Below are 20,793 nucleotides of genomic sequence, written 5' to 3'. Positions count from 1 at the left end.
TGATCAAAATGAATGGACTTTTAAAGGTTTAGCGAGTTCAGGGTGCTAAAATAGGTTTGAAAATTAATATTAAGAAGACTTAGTCACTAAGGCTAGGAGTAAGTGAAGATGAAAAGGTGACATAGGGTAATGAAAAAATTAATCAGGTGGCCAGCTTCACTTACCTTGGTCATAGTATTAGTAAAGATGGTAGGAGCAGTGAAAATGTTAAAAGTAGAATAGCCAAGGCTCAGGGTCTTTTTTCACAGTTAAAAAAAAGTTTGGAAGAATAGGAAGATAAGTTTGCAAGATTAGAATACTAGAAGCTACAGTAATGACAGTGGTGAAATACGGCTCTGAAGCACGGGCGCTTCGAAGAGCGGATGAAGATTTGCTAGATGTTTTCCAGAGAAATTGCTTAAGGATTGTTCTGGGTACCCGGCTGACTGACCGTATTTCAAACAATAGGCTGTACGAAAAATGTGGTCCAATACCGCTCTCTAGGGCTATAATGAAAGAAAAGTTGAGATGGCTAGGGCACGTTGCGCGGATGAAGGATGACAGATTACCGAAGATTGTTCTTTTCGACCAACCGTCTAGGGCTAAACGGAAACCAGGTCGTCCTCGTCTAGGGTGGGAGGACGTCATAAAGAAAGATTTAAAGGAAATGGGAACTTCGTGGGAGGGTGTAAAAAGGGAGGCTTGGAATAAATAGGGATGGAGGAGGAGCGTGAGTAGCTGTATTGGCCTCAGGCGGCTTGGTGCTGCGGTGAGTTGTTAGTAGTATTAGTAGTTTGGCACAAAAAATGATGATGATTTACAATAGCTAGATTTTGGCACTCTTTACTTTTTTTTTAGATTTTGAATTTATGTTTCAGAAGCCAAGGCTCCATTCAAAGAGAACGGGGAATAGATAAAACTCAAGTTTTCACAACACCATCACCAGCAAAAGCCATAAAGTTAATAATACAAAGCTTAAATAAAATATTGTCTGCAGTTATTAAATTATAAATTATTATCGCTGTTTTTAATTTTGCGCGTCATTGATAAAAGAATCATTTTCGTCACCGTAAACATCTTTTTATACCAGCCTATGTTCTGCATGATAATCGAGCCCTGACTATATTAAAATAAAATCAAAGTTTAAAACCGAAGAAATTACCTATTGCTAGAAAATTTTAAGTTAAATAGGCTTAATGAAAGCTTTAATTGAATTCCAAATTTTAATAAATTAAAAATAAGCTTGTTTTGAATCTTTAAACTTCTGCTGGAAACCGCTAAATTGGCAGTGGCGGAAGCAGTTTTATTCCCTATCAAGTCCTCGTTAAAGTACCAACATTTCCTATCTGAACTGGGTCCCACGCTCTTTGGCTCATTTGTGGTATACATTTTTTAATTTATTACGTCCATTTGTAAGCATGAAATTAGCTTCCATGAGAAATCATCCATGTCCATGTCAATCGAGAAATCGTCCATGTCAAGCAAAGAACGATACAAGACTTAGAAGCAGATGAAATTAGTCAAAAGTCATTATTTTTAAAATCAGGACACAAAAAATGGATAAATTACCATTTGCAAAATGGTAAAATTTTGCAAAATGGTAAATGAGAAATCGTCCATGTCCATGTTAATCGAGAAATCGTCCATGTCAAGCAAAGAACGATACAAGACTTAGAAGCAGATGAAATTAGTCAAAAGTCATTATTTTTAAAATCAGGACACAAAAAATGGATAAATTACCATTTGCAAAATGGTAAAATTTTGCAAAATGGTAAATGAGAAATCGTCCATGTCCATGTTAATCGAGAAATCGTCCATGTCAAGCAAAGAACGATACACGACTTAGAAGCAGATGAAAATTAGTCAAAAGTCATTATTTGTAAAAGCAGGACACAAAATAATGGATAAATTACCATTTGCAAAATCTTGTAGAAAAAGTTATCACGGAGTTTGAGATAATCTTCTTGGAAGAGTCCGATGAGGAGGCTGAGTGTAGTTCTTCTTACTTGAATGTGATTATCCTTTAAACACAATAGCACATGGAACATCAGCGAATCCGCTAACGAAGCGTACCTATACGAATAAAAAAAGAAAACAAAAATTAAGAGTAATTATTACTGATACCACTAAATATAAAAGGAACATTTTTTATGTTTTATAAATGAAAAAAAAGTTACTAGTAATATTTTTCCGGTTCAAGTCACTGTTTTCATCGGCCCAAAAAAGTTATTTTTCAAAATCTGGCGGGGGGGGGGTCGCTGCCCCATCCTCTCAATTGATGCACCTAGGCCTGAGACATTTTTTTCAGTGTGTTTAAACTTACTATGAATGTACATGTCTAAATTTGTCAACTATTATCTCAAAGACAATAAATATTCAATGATAATTCCGCTTCTTTAATAGAAAAAGTTTGTCAATTTTTTATGTATTTATTTTTAGCAAAATTATATTTTTTTAATTTCAGTTACTGTTGGGCCGAGTCACTCCTTACAGTTCGTTACGACGAACTGTTTGATTTGGCTGCAATTTCTGCTTATTTCTTTAATTTTTTTGGGTTGAGTTTAATTTTCAATTTTAGTTTAATTTGCATCTTAATTTACTTTTATATCAACCTGATATTAGTTGTTTTTTAGTCACAAAACCAGTTTTTTGCAGCTTTAAAGCCTTTTTAGCTAATTTTCTGCATGCTCTGTACACATATAGGGAAGGATACATTTTCACTAGGGCGAGGGGGGGGGGGTTCAAAATCGAAATACTTCTAGAAACGTTCCGAGAAGACTTCTCCAGTTCTTCTTTCAATCAGCAATACCAGCTATAATTCACATGAGCTGGAGTTCGTCACTTGGTCATTTCGCTGGTCAAACTAGCCATCTTCTGTGAGAACTTGACTTAATTTACAATCAATAAATAATTCTAGCGGATTACACTATTGCTAATTTCTCCTAAATTACCAAATATACGGTTGCTTATTTTGAAAAAAATGCGCTTTAATTTAATCAGATATCGATAAGGGTTAGGATTCGTAAGTGGGTTACAAAGCTTTACATTATTTATTTTTATCATTAGTTTTAACATCTCATTTACACATAAAGAGTAAATATTAGAAGATACAACTTTGAGGCTGTATCAGGGGTGGGGAGAAAATAAAGGGATGGGGAAATCGGTTGTATCAGGGATGAGAGAAGATACAGGGATAGGAAAATCGGCTATATCAGGGATGGGAGAAGATACAGGGATGGGGAAATCGGCTGCATCAGGGATGAGGAAAAGATAAAGGGATGGGGAAATCGGCTGTATCAGGGATGGGGAGAAGATACAGTGATGGGGAAATCGGCTGTATCAGGGATGGGGAGAAGATAAAGGTATGGGGAAATCGTCAGCTACTTTCAATAATTTTTAGTATCATGATACCCATTTTTATGTCATGAAACAAGGCCACACAAGGAAGGGAGAAGAGGAGAATTATCAGTTTGAACCCCCTCTAAAATTGGTAAGAATAGCATAAAAATAGGTAATGCCTGGTCACTTAACGGCTGAAAAAAGCTAAAATACCCCTCCCCCTTTCTCCCTCAGGCGCAGCCTTGCCTCACAAATTAAGTATGACAATCGAGTCGTTCAACCTCGTCATACAATGAAAAGCTTGTCTTAAGACCTATGTAAAAAATGTGGAAAATTTTTGCTTAGAAAAACATAAATGATTTAGTTTGCCAACCTAATTATAATGTCGCAGAGCACATGGACGATATTATTTTTCAAAGCAGGTTCTGAAGATGATCCAAGAAGTTTGCCCAGAGCCGGAACAACTTGTTTGGCCAGCTTTTCATTTTGTAAACAAAGTTTTCCTAAGGTTAATAAACCAGCAGATTGCAGAACTGGAGATGGATTGAAAGAGCACATCACTGGTTGACTGGAAGGAATTTGCGAGGAAGGGATAGGCTGGCTTGATGAAACAGAAGAATTTCCTAGAAAATAAAAGAAAGCTTATTCTTCCAAAATTACTAGCTCCGATCAGCTATATAGGGATTGGAGACCCTGCTTTTAGAGCTTGAGCCTCTTAGGCCCCACAAGGTATCAACTCTAGACAATAACTGAGACAAGAATTTATTATTGGTGGAAGTCGATACTTTATTGGGGAGGCGGTATACTGAAAAACATAAAAATAGGCAGCTATTATAGACTATCAGAACTATGCGAACAATTGTAAAAATATCGACACTTCAGGCGGAGGGTAAGAGTCAAAAATCCAGCTCCATTTGCATATGTGTCAACCTGAAATTATTTTGACATTTATCACAACTCTTCCTAAATATAAGTATAAACATTAAGTAATAAAATAAATACTAGCATTATAACGCTTCATCAAGCAATTTACAGCACCGAAAATTTAGTTAAAAAAAGGATTTTTTTTTGCATTAGGAAAAATGCCATCTAGAAACTAATGCTTGTTAGCATATACAGCCCTATTTAAATAGATGCTATTAAAGCGAAATGGCAAAGAAAAAACGGAATGAAACCCAAAACGAACAGAAATTACAATAAATAACCAAATCAAATTCAAACGAGCAGAAATTAACATAAGTTGGGCGCAAAACCCCCATGCCTTCCCAAGGCCAGAACAAAATTTGCATTTTACTGAAAAAATACAAATGAATGTGCATTGTCAGTTTAATATACATATACTGATATTTAATAATCAAATTGCTAATATTATTTGATTTTTTAAATTTACAAAAATAAAAACATCTATATTTTTTCAGTAAAGTGTAAATTTTGTTCCGGCCTTGGGAAGGCATAGGGTTTTGCACCCCAATTATGTTAATTTCTGCTCGTTTTGAGTTTGACTCGGTTAATTATTGTAATTTCTGTTCGTTTTGGGTTTCATTTATTTATCGATGCTGATTTGTGGTAGTTTCACGCTTGGTAGATTATTTGATTTTATTTTTGCTCATATTTTTAATGGAGTTCTTTACTTTTCTTTGAAAAACTTATTTTGAGGAAAACACTTTTTAAATTAATCTTAAAAAAGAAGAGACTAAATCAATTTGACTTAAGAACGACTCAACTGTATTTACTGCTTCCATTTTCAAAATTTGTATTGTAACGCCTTCTAAAAACTGACAATAGATTAACGGTGAGAACTGAAATTATAACAGAACTTTTAGTCAGTATACCGCATGTATCATTTGCATAAAAGAAGGTCCTCCGTTGACAAGGTCAAAAAGCAAAAGGTCAAGAGCCAGATTATGGAATTTCCTGACAGATGGAAATTTCCCAATGACCTTACGGTCGTCGGAACCTGTTATAGAAATTTAATGAGCAACCCTATGAGCACACTCAATGGCACTACGCATGATGCCTTAGATTCGGACATGAGAGTGAACTCTTCTAAATCCATAATAATGCCGTAAATAGCCGTTCATAATTGTTGATGTTGATAATAATGCCAATTTTCTCCTTAAGCCCCCCCCCTCCCAGTTTCTTAATGTTATCCCGAAATTTCTGATTCCTTCTTCAAATTACTCGGGGTCATTTTTTGTTCTAATTTAAAGTGGGGTATCCATGTTCAAAATATCATTCATAAAGCTAATTCATCTATTTCCCTCCTTAAGCTCCTAAATAAATTTAGTGTCCACCCTCCCCATTCCTTAAGGATTTATACTTACTTTGTTCGCCCTTATTCTGAGTATGCTTGTCAGTTTGGCACCCTTGTATCTCCAGGGAAGAGTCAGATAAAATTGATTCTATCCAAAAAAGAGCACTGCGAACAATTACTAAAGAAGATAAAGTTTCATATTGTTTTCTTCTAAAAAAGCTAGGTTAGAAACGCTTGAGAACAGAAGAGGTCTGTGGTGCCTCCATTTTTCAAACAACACAATGACGAACCCACGCAAGGTAAATATTTTCCCGAAAGACACTCCCCACCCAGATTCCACCCGCCTCGGGTTGATTCTCAACCTGTCCCAACCTTGCCCCCCCCCCCGTTCGCTGCTGAACGTCCAGATACGAGAAGACTTTTGTCCCCTACATCACAGAACACACTAACAAAACATCCCACGATCATATCTCATCCTACATCATAGAAAGATAAATATTCTTTATATACTAGAATGAAGAACTAGCATTTTTGAAACTTTTAATCACTTTCTCCATTTGTCAGCATAAATTTTTACTATGTCAAAAGCAACTGTAGATAAACAAACTGACATTCACGAAATGAAACAAAAATATCCAACTTTAAGAAAAAAAAAAAAAACTATAACTAAAGACAGACAAATTTACTGGACAAAATACTATATAAAAAAAGGCCATCAATAAAGTATTAGTTTTTAGAATCCTACAAATGTTGAGAAATACCGCGAGTCAGTGTATTTGAGCTAGTTTTGTAGATATATCTTGCATAGTCTACGACGTAATCACCTGTCTTAAGTATAAACTTTGCTCTTTACTTCCGTGAGAAAAAACTTAGTTTTTTCAAATTAATTTTATGGAGGAGAAATCGAGAAATTTGAGAGAAATGTGTTGATAGCGACATTATGGTAATCTACTTTTTTCTTTAGAATTCATTTCGATCACCGTTAACTATGAGTGGTCTACCACTTTGTCCTCAACCATGTACAATTGCACGACCTTCATTGAAAAGTCACACCCATCTTCTAAACCCATCGTGTCTCAAACTTTCTTGACTGTGGTTTGGCACAAGTTATAAAACATGTCGCAACCCATCTAATATAAAAAAAAACATTTGTTTACAATTTTTTTAAATTATATCTAGTTCTTTGTTCGCTCATTTCGTTCAAAACAATTTCCGAAAAAGTTTAGAAAACCCGAGTACTTAAAATATCATCAATAATTCTTTGATTCTTATTGGACGGCTACTTGTGATTAAATTGTGTATTGTTTGTTTTTGTTTAATAAAGTCTAATTCAATATTCTGTTTCTATATATTTTATTCGTAGTATGAAGGTTGACATTTTTTGTCATTACATAACAATTTCAGATTAGGAGGTAACGAAGTTAGTTTTATTCTCAAATAAAACATTTTGTGGTAACGAACTGTAAGTAAATGGTGACCCGGCTCAAAAGTAACCGAAATTCTAAAAAACAAGAATTTTGATACCAATAGATATATCATGGCAATCTTCCTAAATCTCTTCAAAAAACTCCTCAGTTTATTTCTGATTCAGCTCCATATAACCTTCGTTCGTCACATAGTATCTGCATTCCTCCTACTCCCATTGTGCGGTCAGATTTCAATCCCCTCATCGCTTGTCATCAGGTTTGGAACTCCCTGCCTTCTTCAGTACAGAAATGCCACTCGTTTGGCACTTTCAAGAGGATTCTTAAGGACCATTTAGTTAAGAATCAAATAGAATAATTTTTTTTTTTTTTTTTTTGTGGAGTTGATGTCCTCTGAATGTTAAGTTTTGTTTTATGGTGGTCTTCTCTGCGCTATGGCTCCCAGGCCTCAGGTATGGTCTCTTTTTATTTTTATATGTTGTTTGGCGATTGATTTCTTTTTTATGGTTGTTTGGATATATTGTATTTTCTTTTTTTTTTCTCATTCTCCCTTGTATCCCTGGCCATGGAGCCTTTCGAGGGGGATTAGGAGTGTTGTGGTTGGATTGTATGCATTGATTCGATTTTTCAACGTAGGTCTATTTTAATGTTTTTTTTATTGATTTAGTGATTGATTTAAACGGTATGTATTCCCCCCTATTACAGGCTTAGGAGCCTTTGGGGGATTAGCACAATGTGTTTTCTTGTATGATTAATTAATTAGGAATAAAACTTATCTTATCTTAAAAAAAAAAAAAAAAAAAAAAAAAAAAAAAAAAGAATCGGCATTAAGTTTAGTCTTAATCATCAAAGGTTACGACCCTGAGAAGATTTTCCTGATTTTCGAAAAAGTAGGAAACACCCTCTAAAAGTCAGGTGATCTTAATAAAAATCATACCATCAGATTCAACGTATCAGAAAACCCTATTGTAGAGGTTTCAAGCTTCTATCTGCAAAAATGTGGAATTTTGTATTTTTTCCCAGAAGAAAGATCACGGATGCGGGTTTATTATTATTATTATTTTTTTTCCCCAGGGGTGATCGTATCGACCCACTGGTCCTAGAATATCGGGAGAGGACTCATTCGAACGGAAATTAAAAGTTCTAGTGTCCTTTTTAAAGTGACCAAAACAATTGGAGGGGAACTAGGCCCTCTCCCATGCCCCTTTTTTCCCAAAATCGTCCGATAAAAATTTTGAGATTTTCATTTTGTTCATCATAGTTGAAATGCTCAATAACTATGCCTTCAGGTATAACACGCCTCCCCCCCCCCCCAAGGTCCCAGGGGAAAGGTCTTTAAGCTATACATTTGCCCATTGTTTGCGCATAGTATTTGTTGTTGGGATGTATGCATACATTTTCAGGTGAGGGGGGGGGGCAACTTTTCTGCTGGGAGGTTTTCCACAAGGGAATTTTCCATAAGGAGGGAAGTTTACAGGGAGTGAACTTTTCAGGGCAAATTATAAACTGGGGGAATTTGCCAAAAATTCTTATGCAAAATTCTATTTATATGTCTTGCTTTCTCTTTTCTGTCTCAATTTTACGCGCGGAATGGTTAAGAATAACTGTCCCGGGTAAATTTTCAAACACTTTCTTCAAACTGGTGTTGTATAAAATTTCAATTAATTTAGTAACCTCTTGCTCATCAGGATTAAACATTTCTTCCTTTTCCATTTCGACAGAAAATGGATATTCAATCGGTTAATATTTAAAAGAATATAAGAAAAGTCATTTTTAAAACTAAATTTAGCTCAGAAATACGTTCTTGACTTGAAACTGAGAGTGTTTCTAAATTTAAATCTGCTCCATCATAGTTTGTACAAGTTTTAATTTAAATTAACTAATGTCTCAAAAAACTTAATATCTTGTTTTGAAAGTCCATGTTCCCGCAGTCATTTTTTAGTTATCACAGCAGTTTTTCCCGATATTTTGAAAATGTTGAAACAAAGCCTTGAAAATATAAATTCAATTCTTGAATGTAGTTTATATTTCGCAGGAATAGACTGATTTTATCAACCACACAAAATCGCGGAATCTATCCTCTAATGGAAAAACAGCCCCCTACATATTCAGGCAACTTGATGGATACGGGATCAAAATTGCAGGCAGACTAGTCCAAGATCTCGACTTTGCAGACGATGTTGGATTGATGGAGAAAGACAAAAGCAAACTTCAAGACTTTTTATGCAAGTTAGCCAAAAGAGCGGAGCAGTTTGGGTTACATATCAATACCCCCAAAACCAAAGCGATGTCAACCACTAACTCACCGATGAATATTCAGCTGGGGACTGAAAGCATAGAGCAAGTCACTGACTTCCGATATCTTGGCAGCACCGTCTCGTTTAGTGGCGACTCCGAAAAAGAACTGCGAACACGAATAGTCCTGGCAAGCTCGGCATTTCAACGACTTCGAACAGTCTGGAGATCAGCGAAGTACTCACTTCAGATAAAACTTCGCCTTTTCATAAGCACCGTCATTTCTATCTTGAAATACGCTATGTATTTTTTAAAAATCACAGCTGAGAAGTAAAAACGACTCACTGCATATGAAAACAACTGTCTTCGACGTATCCTAAACATCAACTGGAAGGATAGGATAACAAACATGGAAATTCGCCACTACACAAACCAGCCTGATGTCGCTGATGCAGTCAGGCAACGAAGATGGCGCTATCTTGGCCATGTTATCCGTATGCCAAGATCGAGACTACCGAATATGATCCTCCAGTGGCAACCAGACGGCACGCGTCGGCGAGGAAGGCCCAAAAACACGCTTCACAGGACATATGAGAGGGACAAGAGAGCCCTTCACGCATCCTTAATCCCAGAGTGGGAGGACATTTACGCCGCAGCTCATTTGCGGGATGATTGGAGGCTGTTAACGGACGCCCTGTGTGCCTCTGGAGGTACAGGAGGAGCTAAGGTCTAAGGTAAGGTCTTTAGGTGGTTGGTCCTTGAATTCTCAAATAACAAAGCTTCGTCTTTTAGCCCAAACAAACGTTTTAAAACATTTCCTTTTCAAAAGTGATCGTGAACTACAATACAAAAGGAAGTATTCAGGATCATTCTACATTCCCTTGCATAATTCAGCAAAAAGTCTTCTATTTGACGGACAAGATTGTATACAATTTACAAACTTGAAACATTTTTCAAAATTTTAAAAAAATAATATGTAAACAAATTTTTTGAGAGTTTTCACAATTTTTTTCGTGACCCAGCAAAACGACTCGCTGTCGGGTCTTGACCTATACTTTGGGAAATACTGTTCTAACCAGTGAATCAGTCATCACCGTAAATTTCACAGATTTAACGATGGATAGGCCGATCATTTGATATTCTTTAGAATTAAAAAAAAATCGTTTCTAGTGATGGGATTTTCAATTTGTTTGTTCATCTTAAACATTCACTTGAACGTTTCTTAAATGTTTCTCGTAGAGCATCTTTTTTCTGATGTTTTATTTATATATCTATTTCATACCCCAGCCCTTTGTTTAACTTATTTTATATCCCAGCCCTACAAGCTAAGTGCTCTATTTGGAATAGAAGCTAATCTGCAATATTTGAACATAAAAACTCTGTTTTCTTTTCTATAAGTCTAACTTGTCTATATTTGAAGCCTGACTTTGAATTGTTTCAGATTTTTTAATTTGTCGAATTTTATATATCCCATTACCTAAAAATACCCTTCACCCCAATTTCATCTAATGTAAAATTCTTATTGCATAAGTTTAGTCTTTTTCTAAAACTTAGTCTTTCAGCACAAAAGAGAATATGAAAAATACAACAGAGGCAAAAAGAAAAGAAGTTAACAGAACAAATTTATGGGGGAGAAAATAATAGCCCAATAAAAAAGAAACATTATTGAGAAATTTTAATTTGTATTTTAAGAGCTTTTAAAAATTTGCCGAAAAAAGGTATTCAATATAGGCAACAAGGAACCAATTATAATAAATTAATTTAACAGGTAGTTAAATCAAAAGCTTCTCCCTTACTTTCTTAACTAAGAAATTAAAGTAGAGTGTCAGACTTTCGCCCCTTAATCTATTTCTTACTTTCATTTTCCGGAGACTTAGAAATATATCTTCTCTTGAACACAGGATACAATTGGGACAAGACGCCCTTGGGACTTCCGGAATAGAAAAGATCTTTACCTTACTTTCTCCTTTTTTTAGCCAAAGCATTCTTTCGAAACCTGACGAATCCGAAAGAAGATATGTCACAAAGCGTTGGATTTCTTTCTTTTTAGTGAGAAATCCGAACTGCAAAATTGATTCAGCAACTCTTCATTTAAAACATTTGGCCCTTAGAAAAGCTATAACTTTTCCATTAGAGGCAAAGAAGAAGAAAGAAAAGTGCATCATATTTTTGCGATGTTATAGCAGGGGTAAAATGATAAATTAAACCTAAGGTTAGATAACAGATGAGGCTTAACTTGATGCCAAGGAGACAAATAAAATGCAAGCCAGAAGTAAGGTTAAATAAAGCGTTAACTTTGCAGACTTGGTTCCGACAGATCGCTGGAACGTTTATCCGAGTGTGCCAACTAACAAGACGAACTATAAAAGGATTAAAGGAAAAGGACTGGAAAAATAATAAATCTGAAGAAGAAGGTAAAATGGTCTTGCTAATGATTATAGACAAAGAAAGGATTTAAAACTTCCTAATTCGTAATGCAGAAATAAAATGAACTGACTTGAGCAACTCTAACGACTCTTGGGGATAAGAAATATGAAAGAAAACGCTGCCTGTTTTATCCTAGCAACTATTGGGCGTGGGCGTTTTCAATGACACATTCTGCAGCTCTATGCTCATCAAGAACGACAGGTATGCCGCTAGTCTGTTCCCCAATTTGATCGACAGGCTTCATGAATTGGTCGAATTGAAGGTAATCAGGACGAAGTGTGTGGCTTAATCTTTATCTTTTCATCTGAAGAAGCGGTGTACTAGGAAAGAAAGTTCCCCCCAAAAATATGTTTGGATCTACTTGTAGGAGACAGATATTATTGCCACATCAAATCTTGCAGTCCGTTGTAATAGTCAAGGTGATGAAGCTGGATCTTCGGTCTAGGTATAAGATAACCCCTTCTTTTCAACAGGTTAAAATTGCTTATTTAAGCATCAAACTGGTCCTCAATCGCCAGTAGATCCATTTGATGGGATAGGAAAGCAGCAATAGGGTCTATGTTGTTTGAGGTGGCTACATGGGGTGTTATGACGATAGGGTGGTATTTTAAAGGGTTCACTAGGTTACCTCACCTTTCATTGATGTACAAAGGGGAAGCAGTAGGACTTGGACAAACCTGGCTTCCACCACCATGCCCACAAGACATAAAATTAAAGAAAAAATATCCAGTAAAATTTAGTATTAGGCCTATATCCTTTATGATCACATATCTTCCCTAACAAATACTATATGCCAATAGAATATTTTAAAATTTGTTCTAATTCTCAATTCCTTTTTCTTTATAATCAATTATTTTATATCTTAATGTCATGATTATTTTATGTTATTTTATGTCAGCTATAAATTGATAGCTATTTTTTGACACAATTATCTTTTTTATCACTGATCAATGAGGACCTACGATATCCTCAATTTGGCTACCAGAGGGTAAATAAGCTAGCTAGGCAATATCATTTTATTTGACTCAAGAAATTTATTCTGATCAACCTTTTCGCGGTAACGAACTGTAACTAAAGAGCATCATATTTCTATATAAATCTAAAGACAAGAAAACGCAATTTGATAACAATAAATATATCAATATTATCTCATTTTTACAGTGATTCCAAATACATAAAGTTTATTATGTCTATGATTACCCATAAAAGGCTAAAAGCCTGAGAAAATTAGCGCTATTTAAGAAATAAAAAGGGGGGGGGCAAAATACTATAAAAGGGTTGCAATCACAGTAAAAATGCACCATCATATTCATTACGTCTAAGAGCTCAATTGCAGAATTTTAAGTTCCTATTTCGATAACATGAAATGTTGTATTTTTTCCAAGAAATATGGTTAACGGATGCGTGTTAATTTATTCGCTGATTAGCTTATTTTATTTTTTCCCAGGGTGATCATGCTGAAGTGGTGGACATGAAACAACATGAGAGGTCTCATTCAAACAGATATTAAAAAAAAAAAAAACAGTTTTTAAGAAACAAAAGACATCAAGTCAGAGAAAAGAACTAATTTTTGCCATTTTGTGCCACAAACCCAAATTTTTCACCCGAACAGGACGGTGCTCAAGGATGTTCTCCAGTGAGATTTCTGATATTGCTAAGCAGTTTAGAATTATTGACGAGCTTCGTATATACTACTACTACCGCTACTACGCACAACTGAATGCAGCACCAAGCCACATTAGGCCAAAACAGTTGCGAACGCTTCTCCTCTTGCCCAATACACTCAAAGCTTTGCTCTTTAACATCCTCCCATGAAGTTTAAGTTTCAGTTAAATCCTTTCGTATGACAAATTCCCGCCGTTTGGGAATAACCTGCTTTTTGTTTGGCTCAAGATGGACGCCCAAAAAGCAAAATCTTTGGGAATCTATCGCTCTTCATCCATAAAACATGGCCAACCATCTTAAACTTTTTTTCATTACGACTCTAGAAAGTGGGATGGGGCCACATTTTCTGTACAGTCTGTTATTTGATATATGGTTAGTGAGACAATTACCTCAATTATCCTTGGAAAATCCAGTTGAAAACCTTCAACAAATCTTCCTCAGCCTTTCGAAGCGCCCATGCTTCAGACCAATATTTGACCACTATCATTATTCTAGGTTCAATTTTTCTAATCTTAGTTCACAGACTTATCTTCCTATTTTTCTACTTTTTTCCAACTGCAATAAAAACAGAATAGCCTTGGCTATTCTGTTTTCTAAAACTCTAAGGCATCCAACACCTTACTAATAATGCTATATATATAAACAAGGCCGTACCCGGAGGGGTGGGGGTTATGGGGGTTTGAACCCCTCCCAAAATGTTTTTTGACTCGTAAAAACGTAAAAAAATAGATATAAACAAATTTTGTATACGTTTTTTTTTGTGTAACCCCCCCCCCCCGAAACAAATCTTTGAGTAAAACCCCCTCCGAAAAAGATTCCTGGGTACGGCCTTGTACATAAAAAAAAAATATATTCCCTCGTTTGTCGTTACGTAACGTCACCTCTTCAACCTCACTTATTCCTAGTCTCGCACCTTGATCTTTTTAAAATTAATTTTCGTGAAACTCTTCCTCCAAAAATTCATTGAACATTTTCATCTAGGACACTCAAATCATTTGTATAATCCGATTCAAGGAGAGTTTTACCTTCCCACTTGATCTCATATTCTCTTATAGCATTTGCTGGTTTTTTTTTTTTTTTTTAGGACCAAGTCAATAAAAATAATCCCTATTAAAAAGGATAGGACACAACTACTGAATAACTCCTGATTCCACATAGCACCAGTTAATGACCTCACTTCCTACGTTTACCGCAGCAGTATTACACTTATAGATAGCAATAATCATTTTAATATGTTTATCTAGAATACCATACAGTGACAGGACCTTCACTAAAGCTTTTATATCAGCTAAATCAAACATCCGTCCATAATATATAAAACCGAGAACTAAAGAGCAGCAGCAACAATTGGGGGAGGGGGACTTATATTTTATTGTACCCCCCCCCCCCCCCAATACTGCGAACAATACCCTTTTTCGGCATTTTCATTGAAAAATACCCCATTTATGTATTTTTGTTGGAAAAAAATTGCACCTCCTACTAGATTTTGAAAAAAATAATGTTTCCCCCTCCCAATATTTTCGTGAATTAGCACCACTATTAAAGGGTCTGATGACCAAGACACTTCTCAATTCTTAATCTTAAAGCGGGACATTAGGTCGACACATCAGCTAAAACTACGTTGTTTTTCTCTCAAGATTTTACGCTAAAGGGTATCACCATCCTAAGTAATGTGTTTCCTAGATAAACCAATCTAATGCCTTTGTAATTACAACACTCGCTTATATTACCTTTCTTTTAAACAGGTTTATTTAAAATTTTCCTGTTATCACTAGATACTTCCTTTTTTTAAAAATCGTATTCATAATCTTCAGTAATTAATATTTAACTTCACAACCACCATATTTCAAAATCTCGTTTACAACGCTATCACCAACCTAACTTTTTCAACCTAAGGAGCTGCTGTAACCAAATGGTTATTTGCTGTGTAAGAAAAGGGACTGAAATAAATCTTAGACTGTGCTAGAGGTTACGAAGGTTGAAACTATTATCTGTAAGTCCTTTGGACTTGCAGATAATTGAAAAAAAAAACAAAAAAAACAAAAAACTATTATATCTCAAAATAGGGCTCAAAAACAGGCGAATTTTCTTTGTTTAGCAAACGAGGCCCGGGCTTGGATCCAAGGTGCCAGGTGGCTGATGTGGCTGATGCACGGAACTTTGTAGTCAAGAAACATTGATAACCCATAGACTATACAGCACCTGTCTATTGTCGAATTTTTTTTTACATTATTTTCTATATTATTCTAACTACTCTATGATGGTTTAACACATCCACAAAACTGTTCTACATACCCCTCAATAACGCTTTCCTCATCGCTAATTGAGGCTCCATTCCAATTTCTAACTCGGACAAAGCCAGGCAGACTATTTCCTCTCAATTCATTAACCAGCAAATAAATGTCTTACTATTATGCCATCTGGCTGCACCATCCAGATCCTCGGCAACTGTTTTCGTGACCTCCCTCTTATATCTTCCTAATTCATGTTTTAACTCCTATTCTGCTTTGATCACTTTCTTTACTTTCATTACTTACTCTTGTAAGATTTCATCACCCACAAACTTCTTGTACAAACTCCTTCTATCTTCTACTAAGCTTAAGACGTTTTCGCTAATATTCCTAGCTAAGTTTCTAACTTTCCATTCAAAGACATATTTTGTTACTTAGCAAACTATTTTCCCAAAATTATTCCATCTATCTTTTTCCATCTTATCCTTTATTCAAATTCTAGACTCTCCAGTTTCATATCCAACTCTTGTCGAGATATTCCTCTCAAATTCTCATCCTGGAGTCTATCAGCGCCACAACTACCCGGAAGGTAGGGATCCTTCATGCGGTTAGACTTTAAATTAGCTTTAGAGACTACTGGATGGTAATCTTTGCCTTTTAGAATCAATAAAAGTACTTCTATATGCCCTAATATCTTGTATCGATCCTGCCAGTATTCAATTTACAAAAACAAAATCAACAAGGTTGACCGTCTTACCATCATTTGGGTACCATAAAAGCTTCCTACGATCGTTTAAAACTGAAATTCAGTTCTGAATTACAAAATAAAAACAAGGTGAAAAACACAGCTTTCATTCACTGATCATTTTCACTAGACACTATCGAAAAATCGATCTTTTATAGTAAAATTCCTTTTCAACAGTATACATGGACAAAGGGCGACAGAGAACCATCCCAAGGTTAGTTCGAAGACTCTACGAAAAAATGAACATAAAAATTCACTGTTACCGTGCCTTCTACCTACCCTCATTCCCTAAATATTCAATACTCTTTTAGTACTCGATCCTCTCTGCATCTTTTTTAACAACATTCCAACAAAAAATTAAACAAATTAGATTGGTATATTGTCATATTCTCCGATCGATAAGGAAGGACCTTGACGAGTGCGCTGATGAAATTCTCATCAAGATCCTTAATCTTCAGCCATTTAGATACATATGTTACACGATGGCCGAAACGCAACGAGAGCTAAGGTCTTAGTATGTTGAGGAATTTAAAAAATATATTCTTGTTACCAGAGAAGTAAGACCCCAGTAGTTTAATGACGAAAAAACCAACTTATTGTTCAGATCTGTCGAGATGTAAAATTTTGTAAAATGCGCATATGGCTGTGCAAACCATGAGCTTATGGAAAATTGTAATTTTTAACTTATTATCTCTACGCATGGTACCGTCGACATAGCTAAAATTTTAGAGAAAAATACTTATTTTTGTTTACCATCTGTCGGGAAGACAACACTCTGAACAGCAACACATACACGCGAGCTTACTTTGCCTGGGCACAACTGTGCTAGATCGCCCAAGGTTATCAGTCTTTTTAGGATACCCTCTTCAAAAGACGGTGAACGCCTTCCATCCGAAGTATTCTTCAAAATTTTTTCGGAGAGGTAAAGATCACATAGCTAAAAAAAAAGAATATGAGTAATAGATTAAAACGAAGACAAGAAATATTGCGGGCCCTTCTGGATATTTATTTACCTGAGACAGTAGCCTAAAATGCCAATAGTTGATAAAATGTCCAGTAGTTTTAAACCAACTTTTCTCTACTAACATATTTAAAAACATCATATTTTTCCAGCACGAATCCATGACACTGACATTTGATATTAGTTTATTATTTTATCATTAGCTAGTTTGGAAGCATGCCTTGTAATTAAGAAAATTTCATTTTTGTAATGCTATATTTTTTGCTGAATATCTTTTCTACTTACAGCAAAACAACAACAACAAAAATAGTAAAAATAAAAAAAAACTAGCAAACACCTTTATTTGCATATATTCCCTGAAGAAAACTTTGACCAGACATAAATAAGACACACTGAACATTACACAAAATTATTTGATAATAGAATATTTTTTTATTCGTCAGTCATTACTGACAGTCACAAAATAGTGAAAAATTCAAATATCACTTTCCTTTCCATCAAGAATAAGGATCTTGAAAACACCACTATCTCTATAACTTTTAATTTTGTAGAATTTCATTCTTTTTTCAGTGAACCTTTCATTAGTACGAATAGTTGGATTTAGACTCATGGGATACAAAATTGTCATCGCAAGACATATCAAAAGTTTGTTATCCACACGAGGCGCTAAATTTCAAGATAAAAGACTCTTTCTAAAGAAAGTTTCTAATTAAGATAGTCAAGTACAAAAAAACCTTCCAGCTTTTCTTTCCTCTGATTCTGATTGTGAAGAGTAAATTAGACTGTTTCTAGTTGAGGTGAAATAATACTTCTTACTATTATCACCTATCCAGCTTCGAAACGCATCGTGTAAATTTTAAATGATAATATTTGCCTACCAGCCCCTGTACATAAAACGGTATATACTAAGAAACCATAGATATCTAATTTTCAATAATTCTGACTCAAAATGCAGTGTGTGTCAAGCACTGAGCAGAAGCCATTTCGGGACACGATAACCATTTAATACCAAACAAGCTTACAGAAATTTTTTAATCACCCAATTAAAAACTTGACCAAGTTCAAAATGATAATGTTCAAAGGCGTTACGCTAGACGCATAGTGTAGAGAACGAAATGAAGTTAGGGCGTTTTAAACTTACGCCTATTCAGCACTGCATTATGTAAAGTTCTAGGAAAAAAAGCAGAGTAAAACAAAATCGAAAAGAAAACATGGTATAAAATCTTGATTTAGAAACTCAATGTCTTTGCGTGTATTGAGGGATAGCTTTGTCATAACGCTGTCGTTATGCTGTCATGCTAATATCCTAAACCTAAACACAGTGTCAAATATGTCCCTCTTACAATATAGAAGTATTTTGAAATGTTGGATAATCTATTTAATATTTTGTTTATTCTATTTTCGATTTAAAACAGAGCCTTTGTGCATGCGAATATAATTCTTAAAAAAAAAAAATGAATCCCAAGGCACAATTTGATTCTGACTTAAAATGAAAGTGACAATCTAATCAGGGATCCGTGAACGTCCACATACAGGGGAGCCTTAAAGCCTCTTTACTCGATGGCTCAGGATTCCTTTATATATTCCTATAATCTTTACGATATATTTAATACAAATGAACACATTATTCTACCTTCGAAGGTTCTTTTAAAAAATACTCGTTTCGGGCCAAGACCAGTAATTTAGGAATTCCTAGCGGACTGCGGGTAACCCATGTAGCTCCTAGGAGTAACACCAAAAATTACTATCAACATATGAAAAATTATCAAATCAACGGATGAACAAGAAAACAAGCGGAGAAAATGAAAAAGTTTCTTCATTTCTCCAAGTTTAAGAAACTCCCATTTCAAAAGGTTATGGGGCAACATTCTATTAAGTCAAATCAAGCCAAATTTATTTATTTACGCCTCGATCTTTAGCTGCCTAATTTCGACAACCGACTTCAGCAACGGTGGTTCATTGGTATTTTTCCACATGAAAAAGTACCACTGGAATTCTTGAGAAACAACTCTGAAGTCTTAATTCTAGCATTCAAAATGTGACAACTGGTCCTAAAGGGGCAGTGACACGGAAAGAAAGCTGATATAAATTCTCCACTCAAAAGGGAAACAAATAGAAGAATTTTCGAAGTCTCACAATAGATTTATTAACCCCAAAGGAAAAATTTTAGTCAGGGAATTATTTATGCTTCCCGGATTCTATAGAGGAAAAAATGACACAAAAAAGCTTATTAAAAGACTATCCTTGATTAAATACCAAGAGTCCGTAAAGGCAAGAAGAAAATTAAAAGCTGGCGACTCGAATTGAAAGACTAGAAAAAAAAATTTACAAAAACAAAGCGTCGCCACTAATACTTGTTTTATTATTTCCATATATAGTTGAACACATGACATTTTGACTTTTAATCCTAAAAGCTCATCACAGATCAAATTTCTTTGGAAGTCACTCTTAAAGAATACATATCACAAAACTTACTTTATCGACTTTGGACGGCTATGTTGAATTATATATTAAAAAAAAAAAAAAAAAAGTAAAACTCAACAACTTCAAGAATCTACACATTGTCTCTCCTAAATTCCTCGTCATTTCGCTTTCCCAACATGTTAATACTTATAGACCTTACTTTTACAATTTCGCCAGACCAACTGATTAAAGCAGGTTCCACATCTTCTACCGTTGACATCTTACGTGTTGCAGCAATGACAACATCTCTCGCAACAGGTATCAATTCGAGTGGAAGTACAAAACCTTTAAGCAGACTTAACACTTGAGTGTGAAGACCTTCAATTTTTTCTTTACTTAACCGCATACAAATGGAAACCAAAGTTTGTAGCACATGATGAAGAACATGTACGTTGATACCCTGTTGAGAAAAAACATCACTAACAAATATGTATCTTGAAATAAGAAGGAAATAAAAGATTTTACTAACACCGAGATTTAGCTGGCGCTATAGCCAATCAGATTTTCTAGAGAATTTTCGGGTTGGTTGAAAATTCTCAGAAAAATTCTATCTGGTTGAAACTACCGCTGGATATATCTCGATATTAGTAAGTTCTAAATGAGGATAGGGCTCAAAGAATAAGAATCCGCCGTACTAAAGAAAAAAGGTTAACTGTACTTTTTATTTAGTTTCAGGGTTTAGCATCGATAGAGAGAATATTCCCTCAAAAGAAGGGTAGATTCCCAAAAGTTATCAACAAACTAGCCCAGGTTTTTTTTTTTCTTATGAGAAATCGATTTTGTTACTTCAACACAAAATTTATTTTAAAAGATTTTCTAAGTTCAAATGCATAATAAGAACCAAAAATTAAATCTTTTCCCAGTTGGATGAATAGCACAGTAGGCTACAGTTAAAGTTAATTCGTAACTGCATACCATTTTTTTTTAATTTTCTCTGAGTGTTTCTAAGAAGATATTCAATTAGATGAGTTACGCAGTCAAAGGTTATTGCAATTTTTCTAGCCGCATGTATTTTTTTAAAGTAAAGGAATTAAAAAGAAAAGAAAAAAAAATAAAAAGAAAGAAATAAA

At 35.0% G+C, this 20,793-nt stretch overlaps 1 protein-coding gene across 1 annotated transcript in view; it reads right to left on the bottom strand.

Annotated features, from left to right (window-relative positions):
- Positions 1-20,793, bottom strand: part of LOC148948607 (condensin-2 complex subunit D3-like) — a 155,899-nt gene that overhangs the window by 65,157 nt on the left and 69,949 nt on the right. The window contains exons 6-9 of the mRNA XM_089094006.1: positions 19,884-20,123; positions 17,053-17,236; positions 3,692-3,941; positions 1,893-2,052 (exon numbers count right to left, since the gene is read on the bottom strand). Of these exons, the coding sequence (XP_088950132.1) occupies positions 1,893-2,052; positions 3,692-3,941; positions 17,053-17,236; positions 19,884-20,123 (834 nt within the window). The remainder of the gene's footprint in view (positions 1-1,892; positions 2,053-3,691; positions 3,942-17,052; positions 17,237-19,883; positions 20,124-20,793) is intronic.

Source organism: Artemia sp. Qi Xiang Cuo, chromosome 9 (assembly GCF_049724085.1).
Source record: "Artemia sp. Qi Xiang Cuo chromosome 9, ASM4972408v1, whole genome shotgun sequence".
Taxonomy (NCBI): Eukaryota; Metazoa; Arthropoda; class Branchiopoda; order Anostraca; family Artemiidae; genus Artemia; species Artemia sp. Qi Xiang Cuo.
Note: the sequence above shows the minus strand (reverse complement) of the source record. Positions and strands in the feature narration are given on the sequence as shown.